Below are 21,609 nucleotides of genomic sequence, written 5' to 3' on the forward strand. Positions count from 1 at the left end.
TAGCTTATGTCCCTTACCCCCATGGGAAGAATGTTTCTTTATCACTCAAATTGAGTTCATCTGTTTGGTTGTATTTTGGTATGACTTTTATTTGCATTCCTGTAGTTACTGTGTATGTTATTCTCTTGGTTTTATTTGTTGACTCTTCATCAGTTCATACAGATCTTCCCATTTTCTCCAAATGTCTCACATTGGCTGTTTCTTACAGTACAACATTCCATTATATTCATATACTACAGCTTCAGCTTTTCCAATTCCAAATGATTGGCAACCATTTCATTTCCGATTTTTTTGTTGTTGGTTTTTTGTCACCACAGAATATTATGATTACTTTATATGTTATATATATTTTTCTTTCTGTCATTACCTTCCTCTGTGTGTGTGTGTGTGTGTGTGTGTGTGTACCCAGTAGTGGAATCACTGGGTCAAAAGGTATGAACAATTCAGTGACTTTGATTGCATGGTCATACTCTACAGGGAATATTTCTCTCCTTAAGCATGAGAGAAGGGAGTGGAAATATTTAGCTTTAACTTTGGAGCCCCATCTAATTGCTTTGGGCCTCTATTTTTTCCATCCTACATTTTTAACCTCCATAAACTTGGAGTTCACCTAGCCTGAGTCCTAGTAGCTTCCCTTAGCTGGGTGTTTTCATTTTAGGAGGGAGATTTGGATGCCAAAAGGTCGGGCCCCAGAGTGCCTTTTTGGCTGGTTTCTTCCTTCTCCCAAGAGATGACTCATAGGGTGGGGAAAGATATGGCACTGGCCTATGGGCTAGGTTGGGTAGGAACTGGGTCTCCTTGGTTCTGAGGATAATCTTTTCCCCATCTATTCTCTTGCCCTGATTGAGGTGGATTAGAATAGGGAGGGATACCCCCTTTCTCAATCCCTTTCCATCAATCCATCTAAACAAAAGACAAGAGCTCATTAAATTACAATCTTGTCCTATCCTAGATCTCAACAAGTCTCTGTTATTGCCCTCAATCTAATTTTCCTGTGTCCTCTGCTTTCATAGTCCTTCCTTGTTGCTTTTCCTCAGTCTGCTTCTAGCAAATCTCTGTCAGGCCCCAGCCCAAATGCCTCTTCATTCGAATAAACACTGTTTCTCTAAAGCGAAGTCTTTTCTGGCTGCCTCTTACCATTAGTCTCATCCTTGCTAGAGAAAACTCAACAACTAAAGTAATGCGTACGAAGCACTGTGCAAACCCTTACAGCACTACATAAATGATGATAATAATGTTATTATTTATCTCTCCTCAGGGAGAAGGAGAAAGAATGGGACTTGGATTTCATCTGACTCATATAAATAGGGCTGATTAATGGGGACAGTATAACCTAAAAGGACAATCAAGAAAGCAGACAAATCAAATCAGGCCTAAAAATTGACTCAAATTGACTCCCAGACTATCCAACGTCTAAAGGCTACCATCAAGTTTTAAATGGTGATTTTCTGGGTGAATAGCCCTTCAAAGAGTTGAGAGGGGAAGGGGAAGTCTTTGACCCAGAAAAAGACTTTCACAATATATGTGACCTAGGGCAAGTCACTTAAAACTCCCTGGGCCTCAGTTCCCTCATCTGTAAAATGAGAGGGCAGGACTAGATGGTCTCTGAGGTCCCTTCCACCTCTATGATTCTATGAATATGGCTCTTCTAGGAAGCAGTCAGGTGAAATTATTTTTTCTGCATTCAGCTCAATTTTTTGCCCCAAATACGCTGTCTCTTTCTTTCTCTGCTCCAAGTCTCTTTCTTGATAACCTGGGGAGAAAAGTGACAGAGATGCTCTAAAGATGAATAAATAAAGTACATCTTACTCTTGGAAAGAGTGCAAGAAGAAAGAGGATGTGTGCCCACTATTTACCATTAATGATAATGTGTCCAGATTCGCTACATAAAAAGTAACATTCTGGATGGGGTGAGGCACCTGAGTAGCCTTTCTTCCCCTGACCCCAAAAGGGTAAATGGAGCAAGAAACACAATACAAAAGGTGCCAGCGCTGATTGTATCTCCACCCCCTCCCATATAAGCAGTCAAACTGACAGTGAGTAAGTAAGGGAAGGCTGACGTTGAGCTGCTGGCATGGTGGTGGAGGTACCACTAAGTTTCTGCACCCTCTATTCTGGTCATTTCCACACTGGGAAAGAAAGTCCCTCATCCCCTGGGAAAGCACCTCCAGTTAAGAAGGATCTGGGTTGTTTGAAGGATTATCTGGCTGTGGCTGATCTGGATAGTAAAGTGTCTGATGGATCAATGCTCGGACAGCTGTAGAGTCATCAGGATCTAGGGGCAAAAGAAGGAACCATGGGAAACTGCTGGATTCCTGGGAAACCCAGATAGACAGACTTCCCCTTCCCTACTTTCCGAAGGACTCACCCACACCCAATTCCTGTAGCAGGCCCCGGTACTCTGGCTCAGCTTCCAGCACCTTCACCAGATTGGTGGACTCCATGCGCTCAAGCAGCACATCCCAATAGATGTAAATCTTCTGGTTGAAGGTCACATATACTAAGCAGGGACTGTTTTGACCTCCTTTGCAGGCATATAGGCCTGAGGGTAGAGGATAAAGAAAGAAAAGTTTAATGGTTCATGCCCACAAATGATCAGGTAGGGAACAAGACCTTGGGATTAGAGTTGGCCAAATCCTCCCTCAAGTACTGAGCAAACAGATGAAGCTATCACTCTATATTCCTTCTATCACTCCTGGGCTACCACTGAAAACAGATTATCGTAAAGCATCTGAACCAGACGTGCAGATATTCTCTCGTCAAGATTTGGCAGCAACAAATAGATCAGCTGCCCAAAAAGTGCTTTTTGAAGACCCTTCCCACTTAGATGATGGCACCGGTTTAGAGCAGAGGACCAGAATTGGAAAGCACAGTCAGGAATGCCCACTCTGCACTTACATAGCCAGGTTCTTCTATGGTGCTGGCCCCTTCCTGGGAAGGTATCTTAAGCCTTGCAGGTCTCTAGTTATGTATTCTAGAGTATTTGCTGAGAATATATTATCCTAAGTTACTGCTTCTTAAACCATCCCAGACAGATAAGACTCTCTTCCATTATTAAAGATGTCCAGAGAAGATTTCTATGACCTTCCTTAGCCAATCATTTCTGTCTTGTGACCTTCACTGTAACGAAGTTTTTCAATATGTTTGTTGTCTAATCTTCACACTAGCTGCTGCTTCTTATAATTCTTCAGTGGAAGTGGAGAATGACTACTACCCTTGAATAAAGTAATATGACACAATACCATAAGTCCAGTTTTCTTCCTATCACACCCTAATTACATTTTGTAAATAAAAGCTTGTTTACCAAAGCCTGCATAGAGGCAAGAATGAAAATGTACGGAGTGTTGGAAAGGCAGGGAAGCTTACCTGCACAAAAGGCACGGACATTCTCATCCACCTGGAAGCGAGCCACAGTTCGGTTGTGATCAATGATGTATGTCTGTCCGTCCCAGGCACATGCCACTACCTCTTCACTTCCATTGCCCTAAAAGCAGTCAGCGAATGACAAGAATGTGGGAAGGGGAAGGAATTTCTTTGAGGGTTAGAAAAACTGAAGTGGGTCTTGGCCATTGCTTTTAGAAAATAAACTTTGCAGGAGATGGAAAATAAGGATACCAGGAAGGAAGTCAAGGCATCCCCCTCCCCTACTCCCCTAAACTTAGGGGAAGTACTTCTATCCAGGGCAGAGTAGCAGATGTGAAAAAAATATCCAGTACATATTGGAGCTAGGCCTACACTAAGTCAGTAGGTCCTCACTGTCACTTATTTGCCCCATGATCTACATCATCATCACTAATTTTGAAAAATATCAAAGTGATACAAATTTAAGGCACATATAGATTGCTGGGATGGGAGGCAGTTTTAAATTCACTTCCAATGACTTGGCTGAACTCTAAGTGAATGATGCTATTTTTTTTTTCAAAGTAGACTTGCTTAACACAGTGTAATGAGGATGGTACCTGCAGTGTAAAAACAAGTTCAATTTACTAGGGAAGGAGAAGGAGAAATGTTATCTCCCCACCCAATCTTCTACTCACTGTAACGTCCAGTTTTTCAAGGGCGAAAAGTTGGTGATCCACCTGTACTGACCACAGTAGCTTGTCTGCTCCCTCCATGAGTTTTAGAGTTCCTGCAAAGGCAATACAAATACAGGTAGGTTAAAGTATGAGGCCAATGAATATACAATTGCCTCTCCCTATTCCACCACAGAGAGAGCCAGCGTGGGAACTCACCATCAAGGGTGCAGAGGGCAAAAAGACTTGAGCCACTGTTCTCACTGCTTCGGCCTGTGAGGGATAAAAAGGTAAGGGGATCGAGGAATCAGTGAGGTCCATAAGGAAGATAAGAGCAAGAACAAAGCGAGGAGGATGAAGCTAAAGGTAGATGACTTGGATGTGGGAGGAGAAATAGCAGAAGGAAAAGGTCCAGGTAAGAGGATTTATACTCTTACACTCCCAGGAACAGTCCCTTCTCCCACCTTCCTTACCACGTCTGATGTTGCCAATGAGGTGGGTGGAGACATTCTTATTGTGGATCCGGCCAGATGTCTGGTGCAGGATGACATCCCGGATAGCAGTGGTCTCTCTACAGGTAGAGGAGTATATAACTTAGTGGAGAGGCAGTATGGTGTAGTGGAAAGAAAACTGGACTTGGAGTATGGAGGATCCTGGGACCAAATCCTGCTTTGGACATTTACAGTATCCGTGTGAAGATGGCAAACTGCTTAACCTCTCTGACTTTCACTTTCCTCATGTGCAAAATGGGAAAAATAATACCTGAAGTATTATCACAGGCTGGCACAAAAATCCAATGATTTCCAAATGTTATTGTTAGTAACAGAAAGTCAAAGGAACCTGAGCCAGCTTGAGGTCTCCATAAAGAGTATCCTTGCCACTGGGATCATAGAATATTCTATGTACTCATCCCCTTCCTGACTAATTGGCCAATGCAGTAAGTGGAGATGAGGGAAATGGGGTGGGCTTTATTCTTCCTTCTAAATAGTACACAAATGGACACCAAAGTTCCTTGAGTCTTTGAGTGCATTCTATGCAGTGAAGGGTTTGGGTCTGGGACCCAGATGAGGAAACTTCAGCCAGCTCCAAGTCTGCGTCATGGGCTGTGCTCAGCTCACACTAAGGCCTTCCCTAAGGGACACCCGTCCTCAGGAACCCTTCTCACCACGACTTGTTATCCCTGAGCCCATCTTACTTCCCTGTGCTAACTGCACTCCTCCAACCACACGATCCTGCCCCAGCTGATCCTACCTGTTACTCTCCTCAGGGACAGGGAGGGGCCCCTTGTTCCAGGTACACAGTAGAATGGCATAAGCACAGCCTGGCTGGGATACCATCAGTTCAGGGGTTCCCTGAGGCCCCAGAGTCACTGACAGATTGTCTACCTGTATCAAAAAGAGGAGGCTTAAGGTAGAACTGGGAAGTTAAGAAGTTTGGCAAAGAGATGGTATTCTGCATACAGTAGGAGGAAAGGGCAATGTAGAAGGATGCTGAGCAGACAGGATGCATTCTGGAATCCCCAAGGCAGCCTTGTCGGATTATCCTCTCTTTGGTGCCTTTTCCTAAATGCCCCTGCTTCCCACTAGTAACTTATCCCAACACCTCAATCCCAAAATGGACCCTTTTGATGTTCCCTATCGAGATCCCCCACTGCTTCATCCTTCAACCACTCAAACCATCCAACCTTCTCTATATGCTCCTTCCCCTCTCTGCCTTGATTCATGGTCTCCATGCCACCTGCTCACCTGTCCCTCTAGTAGCCATTTCTTAAGTGAAATCAGCTGTCCAGTCACATGTTCCATGCCATCGCTGGCATCCTCCCATCGGAATGCCCTCACCACACGGTCTGTGTAGCCTACCACCAGCTCACAACGCCCATCCCCATCTGTGGATATAGAAATAAGGGATGGTCTAGAGCTCAAATTATGACCATCAGTCTTGACCATACTTGCTCTCCCCACTACTGTTCCCATCCTGTCTACAACACTTTCCCTTTGATACCTCTTACCGACTTAGCTACTAAACCCAACCCACATAATGTTAAACTCAAACAGTCTGAGTCTAGTACTTGTTCTCCTGTACCCAAAGCGCCCTCTTATCCAACTTTACTACTACCCTTTATTTCTTCTTTCCTAGTCTATTGTCTTCCCCTACTTGCCCACCTCAATTCTCTTCTATATCATATTCTCTCCACTGTCAACAACTTCTGGATAGCTACCTAGAAAGCACTCCCCTACAACTGCCTAGCCCAAGACTCTGCCGATTCAAAGGGATCTGTTCTTCTCATGATATGTGATCTTCCAGTGCTCATTCCTCTAAGAGAGGAAAAAGGCCTGGGCTCTCTCCTTCCTGACTACCGTGCGCTTCCCCTTCCTCTACCATGGGACTTGACTCTCACTCTACCCGTGGGTGCCTGAAAAGCCACTGAGGCGCACCGATATCACTGATCAGCATGACTTTGGTGTTGGCGGGGATGTGCTGCTTGAACACTGGTCGATGCTCCTCGCCTGCTGGTGCCTCGTGGTGCCCAGAGGTATCTGGAGTCTTGGCAGGCATCAGGTCAAAGAGGTGAAACCAGCCCTCAGCACTTACTGCCACCACCAAGTTCTGAGAGAAACAAGGATACATGAGAAACACTGGTGAGGGGAGAAAAGTAAAGAGATAAGAGAGGGCTGGTTGTGTCGTTGTATAAAAAGGGACAGAGCCACCCACCATGCCCTGAAGGGAGGCCTGGTAAGAGCCATTGCTTTCAGTGGGGTGGGGAGGAATGAGAACCATAATTTCTTCAGTTTTCAGAGGTGAATCAGAATGCTTACCTTTCCCTTGTTACATATGTCTCCTACCCCAACACAAGTAAGCTGCAAGACAAAAAAGAAGATGATCCAGAGAGCCATAAGATACTAAGGAAATATCAATTTACTTTGATCCTCCTGGGATGAATTAGGGAGGAGGAAAAGCTTTAATATTTATCACTCACTGAGAACTTGTTCACGTGTGTATTCTCCATACACAGACATGCTACTGTACTACATGCTAGATCAGCACAAACAAGCTGAAAAAAATGCAGCAATACGAGCTGATATCCCTCAATTCAACAGTCTAACTAAGTGCTCCCTACATTAAAAGCTTCCTATGTAAAGAAGACTGTGCTCAGTGGTAGAGAGTCAGACAAAAAGGAAATAGTCCTTGCCCTAAGGAAGCTTACCTTCTAATGAATGGGCACATACACATACAAAGTAATTTCAAGAAGGAGAGGCAGCCAACAACTAGGCAGATCCTCATGTAGGAAGACCTGAACTGGCTCTGAAGGAGGCTAAGGATTCTAAGAGGCAGAGGTGACAGACAGAGTCTGATGTATCAATGCTATTAGCTATATGGCTTCGCTTTGGCTATCCAGAGTGATCACAGACTAAACTCCCTCATATAGTCCGTGTTCGAGCCTGAAGAGCTTGCTGTTTTCCATACAAGAACTATTATAAAAGTCAAGGAGAAAGGTGACAATTTACCCCTCTTGGAACCTCATAGAAGAAAATACTGACCATTCCCTGGCAGGAACAGGTGATCCATGGCCGGGTGTCATCATTCTTGTACACTGACAGCTTCCCACCAGTGTCTCCCACCACCAGCTCATTCAACTTCAGACAGAGAGTAAAGAGAAATGTCATTGGGGATAGAGAATAATTATCATCACAAAGTTTTCACTCTGTACTCAGCCCCAAGGAAACCCTAGAACTCCTAATGGATGCTGTTAAACCTTATTCTTGGGATGCCTATCAGTTGGGGAATGGCTAAACAAGTTGTGGTGTATGATTGTGATGAGATATTAATGTGCTGAAAGAAATGACGAGCAGGTTGATTTTGGAAAAACATAGAAAGATTTGCATGAAATAATGAAGAGTGAAATAAGTAGAACCAAGAGAACGTTGTATACAGTAACAGAGATACTGTTAGAAGAATAACTGCAAACGACTAAATTATTCTGAGTATTATAAATACTCAAATCAACTACAAAGGACCTGTGAAGGAAGAGCTATCCACCATCAGAGAAAGAACTGATAAATAGAAGTATGCACAGTATGGTTTTATACATACATACATACATACACACACATACACACATACACACAAGTGGCCTCTAATGTAGAGTGGGGAAGGGAAGGAGACAGTTCAGAACTTAAAGCATAACAAAGAAAAATTAAATTAGATTTTTAAAAATACCTTGATCTTTCATTACCATCACAGTCTGTTGGTGGGTCTGCCTGCATCAAGTCTTTCCCCACTCCAATCCATCCTTCATTCAGCTACCAAAGCGAATTATCTAAATTGTGAGTTGTACCCCATACAATAAACTCCAGTGGCTTCCTATTGCCTCCAGATACAAATATAAAATGCTCTGTTTGACATTCAAAGCCCTTCATAATCTGGCCCCCTCCTACCTTTCTAGTCTTCAGTGGCACTGGCTTCCTGGCTGTTCCAGAGATAAGACACTCCATCTGTCTGCTCCAGGAATTTTTTCTAGCTGTCCTTCATGACTGGAATGCTCTCCCTCCTCAAATCTGCCTACTGACTTCTCTGGTTTTCTTTAAGTCTCAACTAAAATCCCATCTTTTACAGGAAACTTTAATTCTAGTGCCTTTTCTCTGTTTATTTCTTATTTGTTCTGTGGCTTACTTTGTACATATTTGTTTATATATTGTTTTTCCCATTAGATTATGAGCTCCTTAGGGCAGGAACTGTCTTTTGCTTCTTTTGGTATTCCCGTTACTTAGCACAATGCCTGGCACATAGTAGGCATTTAATCAATGTTGACTGATCATAATCATTACTTTAAAAGTACTACTGAACGCCTGTTTGAATATAGCCTTCGTTAAAGAAATGGAACCACCTGAATCTCCCATAAACTATCTTTACTTTCTCTAATATATATGTTAGATGGTTGGATGCCAAAAATATGGGAAAAATCTGTGACCCTCTCAATTCCAGAATTCAAGGTCCTGATTCAATGCTCCATTCCTTTACTGCCTAGCTTCATCTCCAATTCTTTCCAATTACCTCACTATAAACAAGGAATGTGTTTTTCAACCTCAGTTCTAGATATTAAGCTTTGGAGAGATCAACTCAGAACTCACATCCAATCAGGGGAGCAGAGAATAGAAACAAATATATAAGGACCACCAAAGACGGTACAAGAGAAGGAAGGAGTAGAAGCTAGCTCTCTTCCACAACTACTCCAGCAAAGAACGAAGAACAGCAATGAGACTGACTAGTCACCAGGAAATCCAAGAAGGAACCAAAGTGGGTCATTTTTCCAACCCAGCTTATCATAAAAATACAGCCAGAAGGCTAGGCAGGGATCAAGCAAGGACGGCCACACAGAGCCTTGAAGCCTGGAGACCAGGATGGAAAGTATATTGTGTACCAGAATAAGGAGCAGATATGGATCCACTGTGGACAGGACCTGCAGTTCACAATGGGGAGAGCAGGAACAGAAGCAAGAAGTAGCTGTGTCATTCTGACTCCAAAATGAGGTCATTGATCCAGGACAGAATTGATGCAGCTGGAGCCTGCAGCTGTATACCAGGGCTAGGGGCACAATTACTAATCCAGCCAGAGGCTATATACCAAGTAAGAAGCACAAGAGCAAGCCAGTAACTCTCACTGACCTCAGAGCAACATCTTGAATTCAGATCATAGACCCAGGCTGGGGCCCACAGATGAATAATGAGCATGGGGAAACCCTACAGTTCTATAGCTTTGAATCTGCACAGTCTTCTAGCTCTGACTGTGACTAGGGTTAGCTGCTGTTTACTGGCGCTCCAACAATCTATAGCTGCACCCAAAATAGTGTTGGAAGCTGGCAAAGCTCAGACTAAAAAGGCTGCAATCAAACTTCATCCTAGATCTGAACCTTTAGGGAACGATGCAAGTTTATAGCTCTCTGGCCTAAGTTCCTTGAGGAGTTCCTTGAGGAACACAGTTCTAAAAAGCTGGAAAAAGTAGCAGCAGGACATCAGAGTATAGATCTGGACCAGAAAAGGCCTAAGATTTTCTCATAAACTATGCAGAGTCCAGCCCTAACACAAAGCCATGATTCAGGAAATAAGGCTGGAAGAATGAGTAAATAAATAAAAAAAGAATATGCCTTGGGGGAATACCCAAGACAAATTCAGAAAAGAATACTCTATAACATCTACAAAGTTTCAAAGAAAAACACTTTTCTACCATAAGGTCAACTAGAATTCTTAGAAGAAATGATGAAGCAAGAGTTAAAAAAAAATCACATTATAAATGAAACAAGAGTTCTAAAAGAAAGAATTGGAGAAGAAAAAATAATAAAGGTAATAATAACTAGGATTCACATAGCATCTACTTTCTGCCAGGTATTGTGCTAAGTTCTTTACAAATATTATTTCATTTGATTCTCACAGCAACCCTGAGAAGTAGGTGTTATTATTATGCACATTTTACTGTTGAGGAAATTGAGGCAGAGATTAAGTGACTTGCCAAAGATATTAAGTTTAAGCAGCTGAGGCAAAGCGTCAGGTCTTCCTGATGCCAAGCCCAGCTGTCTATCCATGCATCACCAGTTGAAACGAGAGCAGGAGAGGAAAGACATGGAAGGAGAATTAATAGCTTAATACAATAAGGACAGAACCTTATCCTAGTAACAGATCCTGAAAATCTGAATGGAGCAAACATAAATTAATGATTCTACTAAAAACTGAGAGACTTAAAAAAATAAGAAAAGATATGGTATGGATGAAGGGAGGGAGAGAATTTGGAAATAAAAATAAATTTTTTAAAAGTTAAAAATAAAAGCAAATATATGATACCTCATTGTAACAACAATGCTGCTAGCAGCTGCTGTGGAAGTGTAAGGCCAATAACACCAGCACACAGGAGGCCTGCTAGCATATGTTCTTTGATCAGCTTTTCTAAGGAAAGCAACTTTAAGGGGTTTACAATCTCACTTTAATTATACATATATCATTCACTTAGTTCAGGGAAAAAAGTCAATACCCTTAACTTCAGAGAAAACATAAACAGGAATTACAAGCAGAAATTATATAAACAGAGCAAATAACACAAATCAGCAGACAGGGCTTCTGTCTGTCCATAGCAATACATATATAGTTCCCAGAGAGAGAGAAGCACCAACATCTGGGATTTCAAAGCCGGGTCTCTGGCCAAATCACACGGAACATTCTTCCAATGAGTGAGCCCCCAAAGCAAAATGCTAACGTCAGAGTATATATACACTTCTTCAGAGTCAGCCCACAGAGGGCGTCACAACCATGTGACTCAAACTCATATGACTTAGGCTTTCTTGTGACTTAAGCAGGTCATCAAAGACTTGATTCTAACAAAGACTCAAAGGTACTTGATTGCCTTAGTGCTGAGAAGCACTCCAAAAGAAAAAACAGCAAAAAGTTCCACTTTGCTAGCTATTCCACTCATACAAAAAAGATCTGACCTGGAAAAGGTCAAGGAGAGAAATAGCTCTAATAATTGGAGCAACAACAACAAAAAATGGCATAGGTATCATATTTCAAAAAAAAAAACAAACCATGAATTAAAACTGTCTACACATAGTAAATAGTAAGTAAGAAATAGTAAGACTCCTCCGGTCATTTAGTGAAAGAAACTCCCACATGAAACCTTCCAGCAACATCACAGTCATAAACGAAACTTCCAGGAGGTCAAAGAAAAAATACTGAAGCATACAGAAAGAAAGAGCTCAAGTGCTGAGGCACTACAGGTATGATTACATGAGATCTGGCAGATACCTCTGTATAGGATAGGAACGTTTGGAATACAATATTCCAAAAAGCAAAAAATATAGGCAAAAACAAAGAATAACTTACTCAGAAAAACTGAATTTAATCTTATAGAGGGGGAAAAAGGACTTTTAATGAACTAGAGAGATTTTCAAGTACATGTGATAAAAGAAGACCAGAGAGAGTACCGAAATGTAAAGACATGAGTCAAGAAAAACATTAAAAGGTAAAGAGCAATTAGAAGGGACTATATAAAGATGAAGTATTTACATTCTAATCAGGGAAAAAGCAGTAAGTGTTAAAAAGAATAAAGAGGAAATCCAAGTTGTTGCTGTTCTTTGTCTGTCACTACTAGTATCAAAAATGAAAAGGGAGTTCACAACAAATGAAGAATTTTTTTTTTTGGAGTGGGGTAGGTAAGGCAATTGGAGTTAAGTGACTTGCCCAAGGTCACGTAGCTAGTAAGTGTGTCAAGTGTCTGATGCCAGATTTCAACTCAGGTCCTCCTGACTCCACAGCCAGTGCTCTACTCATTTCACCATCTAGGTGCCCCAATGAAGAGAAATTTTTTAAAATTATTGGAAAGTATTTTACCAAACTCTATTCCAATAAAACTGACAACTTAAGTGAGAAAGATGAGTGTATGCAAAAAAAATACAAGATGCCCAGATTAAAAGAACAAGAACAGAGACCTTAAGTAGCCTAATTTCAGGGGAAAAAAAATAAAAGAAATTGAATGAGTCATATATGACTTCCCAAGGAAAAAGATCCCAAGACCAGATGGATTTACAAGTGAATTTTATCAAATGTCTGAAGAACAATTAATTCCAACATTATATAACTTTATTGCAAAGGAACAGAAGGGATCTTATAAATTCATTCTATGATATAAATATGGTTTGATACCTAAACCAAGGAGAGACAAAACAGAGAAAGAAAACCATCACAAGGGCTCTCAACATTTTTTGCATCCTGGACTCCTTTGTCAGTCTGATGAAGTCTATGGACCCCTTCACAAAATAATTTTTATTGTCTAAATTCATAACTGAAAGAAATTCTAAACTGCTGTTAAAGACTAGTAAAAAAATATGTAATATATTTTCAAAATCAAATTCACAGACACCCTTAAATTTATGAAATCACAGTGGACCCCTGCTACAGATCATAATGAATACCGATGCACATATTTTAAATAAAAATATTAACAAAGAGGCTGCAGCAATACATCACAAAGATTGTACACTATTACCAGGGTGGAAATATACCCAGAATTCAGGGTTGGTTCAACATGAGGAAAACCGCAAAAATAGACAGACTATGTTAATAACAAGAACAGTATAAATCACATATCAATAAGTGCAAAAAAACCTTCTGACAAAAATTAAACAACTATTTCTATTAAAAATGGAAAGAATAGGAATAAATGGACCTTTCCTTAATATATTAAACAGTAACTATATAAAACCAAAAGACAACATTATATAGAAATATATACTAGAGACCTTTCCAACAATATCAGGGTCAAAGCAAGGATATCTATTATTACCACTATTACTTGATATGGTACTAGAAATGCTAAATATAACAAAAAAAATTGAGGGAAAGAGGCAAAGAGAAACTGTCAACTTTCACAGACGATGTAATGTTTACCTTAGAGAACCCTACAGAGTCAATTAAAAATTAAATGAAACAATAACTTTAGCAAAACTGGACATAAATAAATCTATATATATCATCAACAATTATTTGTATTATGAACAAAACCTAGCAGGAATAAATGGAAAGTGAAATTTCATTCAAAATAATTACAGAATCTATAAAATATTTGGAAGTCTACAAAATACACTTCACAGAAATAAAGACAGAGATAAATAATTGGAGAAATCTCCATTGTTCATGGTTAGGTTGAGCCAATAAGAATGACAATATTACCTAAATTAATTTACTTATTTAGTGATATACCAATCAAACTATTAAAAGTTTATCTTATTAAAGTAAAAAAGCAATAGCAAAATGTATCTGGCAGAACAAAAGGTAAAGAATCTCAAGGAGAAAACAAAAAAAGAATCTCAAGGAGAATGACAAAAAAAAGTAAAAAGAAAGGAGGTCTAAGCTATACCATATCTCAAAGAATACTACAAAGTCATAATCAACAAAAGGATTTAGTACTGGTGAATACTGGTCAATCGGTGGAACATATTGGGCATATAATATACAGAAGCAAATGAATCTAATGGTGTTCTATAAAACCAAAAACCTCAGATACTGAGTTAAGTACTTAAGAGTCAACAAAAACTATTGGGAAAGCTGGAAAGCAAGCTGGCAGAAATTAAGTTTACAGCATATAATGCAATAAGCTCCAAATGGATACATTAGTTAACGTCACATCATATAATGCAATAAGCTCCAAATGGATACATTAGTTAACTATAAAACGTCAAACTGGGACAGAGAAAAGAAATGACACTATTAGAAATTTTGCAGGTGTAAGAAAAAACCCTGAATAGTCAAGTCAACAAGGATTTATTAAATGCTACTATGTGCCAGGCACTATGCTAAGCACTGTGGATACAAAGAAAGACCAACCTCCCCCGCTTCCCGCCCCCACCCCCGCCCCACCCCAGCCAAAACCCCAAACAGTCCCTATCCTCAAGGAGCTCACAGTCTAATAGGAAAGACAATATGTTTAAAAAAATATGCACAAACAAGATTATAATAAATCGAGAGAAAGCATTAGCATTAAGGGGAGTTGGGAAAGGCTTCTTGGAGAAGGTTGGATTTTATCTGGGACTTGAAGAAAGCCAGGAAGCAAAGATGAAGAGGGAGAGCATTTCAGGCATGGGGGACAGAAAGTAAAAATATCCTAAGTTGGGACATGAAGAATCTTGTTTGGGGAATAGTCAGGAGGCCAGTATCACTAGATTACAGAGGACTTGGGGGCGGGGAGGCGGTTAAGGTGTAATATGAGGAAGCTAGGTGATTCAGCGGATAAAGTGCCAGGCTTGGAATCAAGAAGAGTCATCTTCCTCAGTTCAAGTCTAGCCTCAGACACTTACTAGTTTTGTGACCCTGGGCAAGTCACTTAACTCTGCTTGCCTCAGTTTCCTCATCTGTAAAATAAGCTGGAGGAGGAAACGGCAAAATACTCCAGTATCTTTGCCAACCACCCTGCCCCCCCACCCAAATGGAATGGTGTCTCTAGAGTCAGACACTACTAAAAATGACTGAACGACAACAAAAAGTGTCCGAAGACTGAAAAAGTAGGAAGGGGCCAGGGTCATGTTATGAAGAGCTTTCACCACCAAAGGGGAGATTTTGTATTTGATCCTGGAGATGATAGAAAGCCACTGGAGTTTATCAAATGGAGGGATGACATGGTTGAACATGTGCTTTAGGAAAATCACTTTGCCAGCTGTGAAGGAGTAGGGAGAGACTCGAGGCAAGAGAGATCAACCGGCAGTTTATTCAACGTCCAGGTGTGAGTCGATGAGGGCCTGCTCCAGGAAGTGAGAGAGGAGAGATGGGGGGGATGGAGAGAGGACCCATACATATATTTACCAGAGATGTTACAAGAGGTGAAATTGGCATGATCTGGACACAGGAGAGTGAGGAGTGGAGGGTGACACCTAGGTTGTGAGCCTGGGTGACTGAGAGGATGGTGGTACCCTCCATAGTAATAGAAAAGATGGCAAGTGGGAAGGGCTCAGGGAGAGACAGTTAAATTAGTTCTGTTTTTGTCATGTTGAGTGTAAGATGACTATGGGACATCTACTTTGAGATGTCTTGTCAGTCTGAAGGTTAAAGCTGGACATAGAGTTCTGAGAATCATCAGCTATAAACACCCATATGAAAAATGTTTTAAATCACTAATAATTCACAGAAATGAAAATCAAAGTGATTCTGAGGTTCTATCTCACACCCATCAGGTTGGCAAAGATGACAAAAAAAGGAAAATGAGAAATGTTGGAAGGACTATGGAAAAACAGACACATTAGTTAATGCTCTGTTGTTAGAGCTGGATTCGTTCCACCTTTCCTGGAAAGCATTTTCAAACTATGTCCAAAAAGTTAATAAACTGTATACATACCCTTATGTCCACTGATGCCACTACTAGGTCTATATGCTAATGAGACTTTTTTTAAAAAAGAGGAAAAAGATCTATATGCCTAAAAATGTGTATAGCAGCTCTTTTCTGTGGTGGCAAAAAAAAAACTGGAAACTAAAGAAGTGCCTATGAATTGGGGAACGTCTGAATAAACTATGGCACATGAAAATGATGGAGTATTATTAATGTGCTGTAAGAAAAGAAGTTTCAGAGAAACCTGGGAAAAAAGACCTGAAGGAACTGATACAAATGAAGCGAGCAGAACCAGGAGAACAATTTATATAATTACAATGTAAAGACATAAAACTTTGAAAGATGTAAGACAAAGCAGAATGAGATATACATTTCTTAACATGAGCAATGAGGCAATTGGTTTAGCTTGATTACAAGGATTTTTCCTCACAACTATGGAGAAGGGAGAAGGGTACTAGGCCTCCCTCCCCAAATGAGAAAAGAACACGAGAAAGGCCAGAGGGAATCATATATTAGCAGGACAAGTTTGAAAATTACATATTGAATTTATTATAGACTTCTAAAGAAAAGCAAGCAAGCTTTATGCACAGACTCATATGCAGTTTCATATGCAGTCACCTCCTATCATGCAGCACATATTTGGGAATGCTCATTTAATTTGGTGTTTGTTTAGTTCAGAATAAAAAAATAAAGCCTACTCACTGTATGGCTTCAACAGCTGAGCCCCTTTTGACAAGATCGTGTGTGTGCGTGTGTGTGCTGGGGAGTGTGGGGACAGAGAGTGCGGGAAGGGAATTCGGGGAAGAAGGTATAGTTTGTGTTCTAATTCCCTGAGTTGTGTGTCTGGCACCCTCAAGTGGTGAACTGGCTCCCAAGTGGGGAGGTTCACTCTCTACTATTCCTCCTTCCTGTGTTGTGGCTAGATTCCTGGTGGATCTCGGGAAGCAGCCTTTCACTGGTCTCTTGTGCCAGTGATGATAGCAGACGCAAAGTGGGTTCGAATTCAGATGAATGCCTTCATCATTTACCCCCTCACACAACTGTACCCAACACAATCACCTGTGAGTTTCTCTAAGAATTCAACTCTAATATTAATATAATTTATTATGATTTATCATAAACTATACTACAAAATACAAATAACTTTAACATAATATATTAGTATAAACAGAAGCAATAGAGGAAAAGCCATAAGCTGTGATTTATTAAGAATTATTTTTAAAAAATCAATGGTACTTGAAATAACCTCAAGAGGAAAACAAACTAGCAACCCTGAAGAGGTCCTTTGGGAATTTGCCCCCAGTTTTCAAAGCTTTCGTCCCCGCTACAGAGTACAGGTCCTATTCCTGGCTTCCTGACTGGAGAGTTAAACACCTAGCACATTCTATGACTCAGACCACAGTCACTCACAGTTAGTCAACAAATATTTATTCAACACTTACTATCTGCCATTCAACGTTCTAAGGCGAGGATACAAAGATAGGTAAAAACATCGGCTCTCCCCTGAGAAGCTCTTAGTCTAAAGGAGAAAGGCATCATGCAAACAACTGTGTATGTATAGTTTAACATAGCACAGATGCAGGTTCAAGGGGAAGGCACTAATGGTGGGTAGTGGGAGGGGGACTGGAAAGACCTCCTGTAGAAAGATTTTATCTGAGTCTTGAAGGAAGCCAGTAGGCTAAGGGAAGGAGAAGAGGGATAATTCACCCTTTTGTTGTGGTTGTTGGGTCATTTTCAGTTGTGTCTCACTCTTTGTGACCCCATTTGGTTTTCTTAGCAATGATACTGCCATTCCCTTCTCCAGCTCAATTTACAGATGAGGAAACTAAGGCAGAGTTAAGTGACTTGCCCAGGGTCATACAGCTAGTATGACAGACAAGTCTTCCTGACTCCAGGCCTGGCGCTCTATTTAGCAGAGTGCCTAGCACATAGTAGGTGTTTTATTAAACTATGTTTAAACTAAGTTTATTGAACTGAAATCCTTACAATAACCTGGTGAGGTAGGCGGTATTATCTTCATTTCTGCAAATAAGTTAACTGAGGCTGAGAGGCGAGGTGACTAGCCTTGGGTCATAAAGCTGGGGAATATCTTTTATTTGGGGGGGGCAGGGCAATTGGGGTTAAGGGACTTGCCCAAGGTCACACAGCTAGTACATGTGTCAAGTGTCTGAGGCTGCATTTGAACTCAGGTTCTCCTGACTCCAGGGCCAACGCTCTATTCACTGCGCCACCTAGCTGCCCCTGGGGAATATCTTTAACCGGATTTGAACTCCCGATCTTCCAGGCCTCTTACTCAGTCCTCCACCCTCCTCTGGGCTTGCTTAACTTCTTTTCACCCTTTAATGCCCAAATTAAATGCCTCCTCTTCCAGGCAGGCTTCCTGGACTCTTCAGACACTTTGAAAAGTCACGTGTGCCCTTGGCTTCGTGCACTACTGCTTATTACATATTTTTGTTATTCGTATATTATGCATTTACATAGTTGTATTATTTACTTACATAATATATTACACATCAGATTTACATGTTATCTACGTATTTTTATGTTTGCGTACTAATATTACGTATTATAATTATATATTAACATACTGTTATTATATCATGTATCATTTTATTGCTCTGTTCGCCTGGAAGCACAAGCCCTCTCTCGCCTACAGAACTTGTAAAGAACGTCTATTAAGTTCCTACTGTGGGCGGGGACAAAGCACCCTACAAAGATCCGCAGTTGGTAGGTGGGGGGAAGGGTGGATGCTATCACAGTTCAGCTACTTCCGGTCTGTAATGCGCCTCCAGGCGCAGGGCGCCTGCGCACAGCTTTCCTAACCTGCTCCCAAGCTTCCCTTTCCCCTCCCGCTCTGCCCCGCTGCACACGTCACACGTCCGTCTGCTTCCTTTAGTGCGCGCACGCGCCGTGACGTACCGCATCGTTGTCGACGTCGCCGAGACAAATCGCATGCGGAAAGAGGCTTCCGCTGAATTCCAGGGTTACTCGCTGCACGTAGCTAACCGATCGCATCGCGCTATCTGGGGCCGAGGGCTCTAGGTAGCCTCCTCCCAGTGCTCGCACTCTCCCTCCACCGTCCAGCCGAGCGGAAGTCGTCCGACGGGGGGGCGGGGTGGGGTGGGCATGGGACGCGTTACGTCATCACCTCGTCCTCCGCTCGCCTTTTCAACCATAGAGAATGGGGAGCTCTAGGCAATCCGGGCCTCCCGGCTCTATGGCTGCCGCGGGGTGGGGCTTGGCTTTCTGGGGACTGGAATCGCGAGGCTGGTCTGAGGCCTGGTTCCTGCGCTTCATTGGCTGCAGAGCTCCGGGCTAGTTACCTCTTCGCCCACGGACCGTTTCCAACTAACAGTAATTGACATTCATATAGCACTTGAAGGTTTTAAAAGTGCTTAATGTGCATCACCGTAAACCTTGTACGCTGGCATTAATTAAGCTCCCGAGGACATCTTAAACTCAAAAACTGTCCTAAACCGACTTTTGAAATTGACTTTATCTTAACGGACAGGAAATGTCTGAAGATTGATGTGGAAGTCGTCTCTTAAATAGCTGTTGCTTACAGTTAGATGATAGAAATTAGAGTACACAGAGTGAGGTCAAAATACCCAAAGTAGGATAAACCTGAGAAGATGCGGCATGCCATTTGAAGTCCCAAAACCTATTTATCTACCTGTTAAAGCAGAACAGAAACCTCAAGGTACAATGTTATTACTGACTAAAGCAAACAAACTAGAGTAAGGTCATATACTCAGATATAATCTCTTTCAGATACAATTAAGCTTAATTTTTTTTATTGTGAGTTAGGTGGTATTTGTACCCTATGTAGGACCTGTAAAATTGTGAAAAAAGGAAAGATCTCAGATAACTGGGGGAAAACTACATATGGAATCATCAAAAAAAAAGTGAGGGAGGATATAAAATATTACTGTTTCATATGCTTTCTCATATTTACAAAATCTCTATGAAAATAATTTACACACCTATCAGAGGCATCTTTGATGAAAACAGCACAAGGAAACAAGCAGGCTACAGCAGAGCAGAGCTTTAGTCATGTGACTGAATAGTGCAGAGAACTCCACTATGCTTTTATTATTTGTGGACCATAAAAAAGTATTTGATTTGCTAGGTCAATTTGCAGTTTTAAATACTTCCAACCATGAGTTTTCCATGCATATTAAAATTACATAATATTCCTCATTAGATGCAAGAATGGAGATGTTTGACAATCCTTTGATCATTAATATTAAGGGCATAGAATAGGAACAGTTACACACCAAAAGTGTTCTCCACTGTTATTGAAAATATCCATCAGGTGGTGCAGTGAGCAGAGTACTGGCCCTGGAGTCAGGAGGACCTGAGTTCAAATGTGGCCTCAGACACTTGACACACTTACTAGCCTAACTCCAATTGCCCTACCTTCCCCCCTCCAAAAACCAAATAAATAAATAAGAAAATATCCATCAGAGTTCAAATAGAAGGGTGATTGCATATAGATGATGAGGTCCTACAGATGCTCCTGTTGCAGATGACATCATGTTGATTTGATCAAGACCCAAAACATTACAGATTCTCCTAAAGTAATTCTGCTTAAAAGTTGAGCCTAACAATCCACAGAAGAAAAACCAAATATTGTCTAGGCTTAGTTGGATGGTAAAACAGCTATACATATATGTAGTACATATATCTAGGCAGACACTGCATATGGATAATGAACTGGATCAAGAAATATATAGGAAGTGAGTGGGCTAAATTGGATTGAATTTGGGAACTCTTATAGCAAAAAACATCTCTCAAACAAAAACTTATCTTTTTTATAATATATTTTTCCATACATGACATATGACTTTGAATCATGGAATACCAGTCTCTGAAAATTAAAATTATGGGTTACCCAAAAGGCAATAGAAACATAGTGAGTGAAGCCATATTGTCACTGATGACAAACATAGTAAGCGGTATAAAATATGCCATCAAAAACACAACCAAGATTAGAAGGAAAATAGAAAGATGGGAAGCAATTTTTATAGCCTGTGTTTCTGATAAAGGTCTCATTTCTAAAATACATTGAGAATTGAGTCAAATTTATAAGAATATAAGTCATTCCACAATTGATATATAGTCAAAGGGTATGAACAGGCAGTTTTCAAATGAAGAAATTAAAGCTATCTATAGTCATATGAAAATGCAGATTAAAACAACTCTGAGGTACCACCTCACACCTATCAGATTGGCTAATATCACAGGAAAGGAAAATGATAAATGTTGGAAAAGATGTGGGAAAATTGGGACACTAATGCTTTGTTGGTGGAGTTGTGAACTGATCCAACCATTATGTAGAGCAACTTGGAACTCTGTCCAAAGGGCAATCAAACCATGTATACTCTTTGATCCAGCAATACCACTACTAGGTCTGTATCCCAAAGAGATCATAAAAAAGGGAAAAGGACCTAGATGTATAAAAATATTTATAGCAGCTCTTTTTGTGGTGACAAAGAATTGGAAATTGAGGAAATGCCCATCAATTGGGGAATGGCTGAAGAAGCTGTGCTATATGAACATAATGGAATGCTATTGTGCTATAAGAAATGACGAGCAGGCAGATTTCAGAAAAACCTGGAAAGACTTACATGAACTGATGCTGAGTGAAGTGAGCAGAAGCAGAAGAATATTGTGCACAGTAACAGCAATGTTGTGCGATGATCAACTATGACTGACTTAGCTCTTCTCAGCAATACAA

General features: G+C 40.9%; 1 protein-coding gene across 1 annotated transcript; it reads right to left on the minus strand.

Moving 5' to 3' along the window:
- Positions 1–68: 68 nt before the first annotated feature.
- Positions 69–18,975, minus strand: ITFG2 (integrin alpha FG-GAP repeat containing 2). Its single transcript, XM_036760383.1, has 13 exons — positions 18,789–18,975; positions 7,553–7,648; positions 6,830–6,871; positions 6,449–6,620; positions 5,759–5,898; positions 5,265–5,398; positions 4,487–4,584; positions 4,233–4,286; positions 4,038–4,129; positions 3,367–3,484; positions 2,369–2,542; positions 2,166–2,275; positions 69–1,753 (listed from the first exon to the last, which is right to left on the minus strand). The coding sequence occupies exons 1-12, from the start codon at positions 18,882–18,884 to the stop codon at positions 2,172–2,174; spliced, it is 1,320 nt and encodes a 439-aa protein (XP_036616278.1). The 5' UTR covers positions 18,885–18,975; the 3' UTR covers positions 69–1,753; positions 2,166–2,171.
- Between the last annotated feature and the right edge of the window lie 2,634 nt (positions 18,976–21,609).

Source organism: Trichosurus vulpecula, chromosome 5 (genome assembly GCF_011100635.1).
Source record: "Trichosurus vulpecula isolate mTriVul1 chromosome 5, mTriVul1.pri, whole genome shotgun sequence".
Lineage (NCBI taxonomy): Eukaryota > Metazoa > Chordata > Mammalia > Diprotodontia > Phalangeridae > Trichosurus > Trichosurus vulpecula.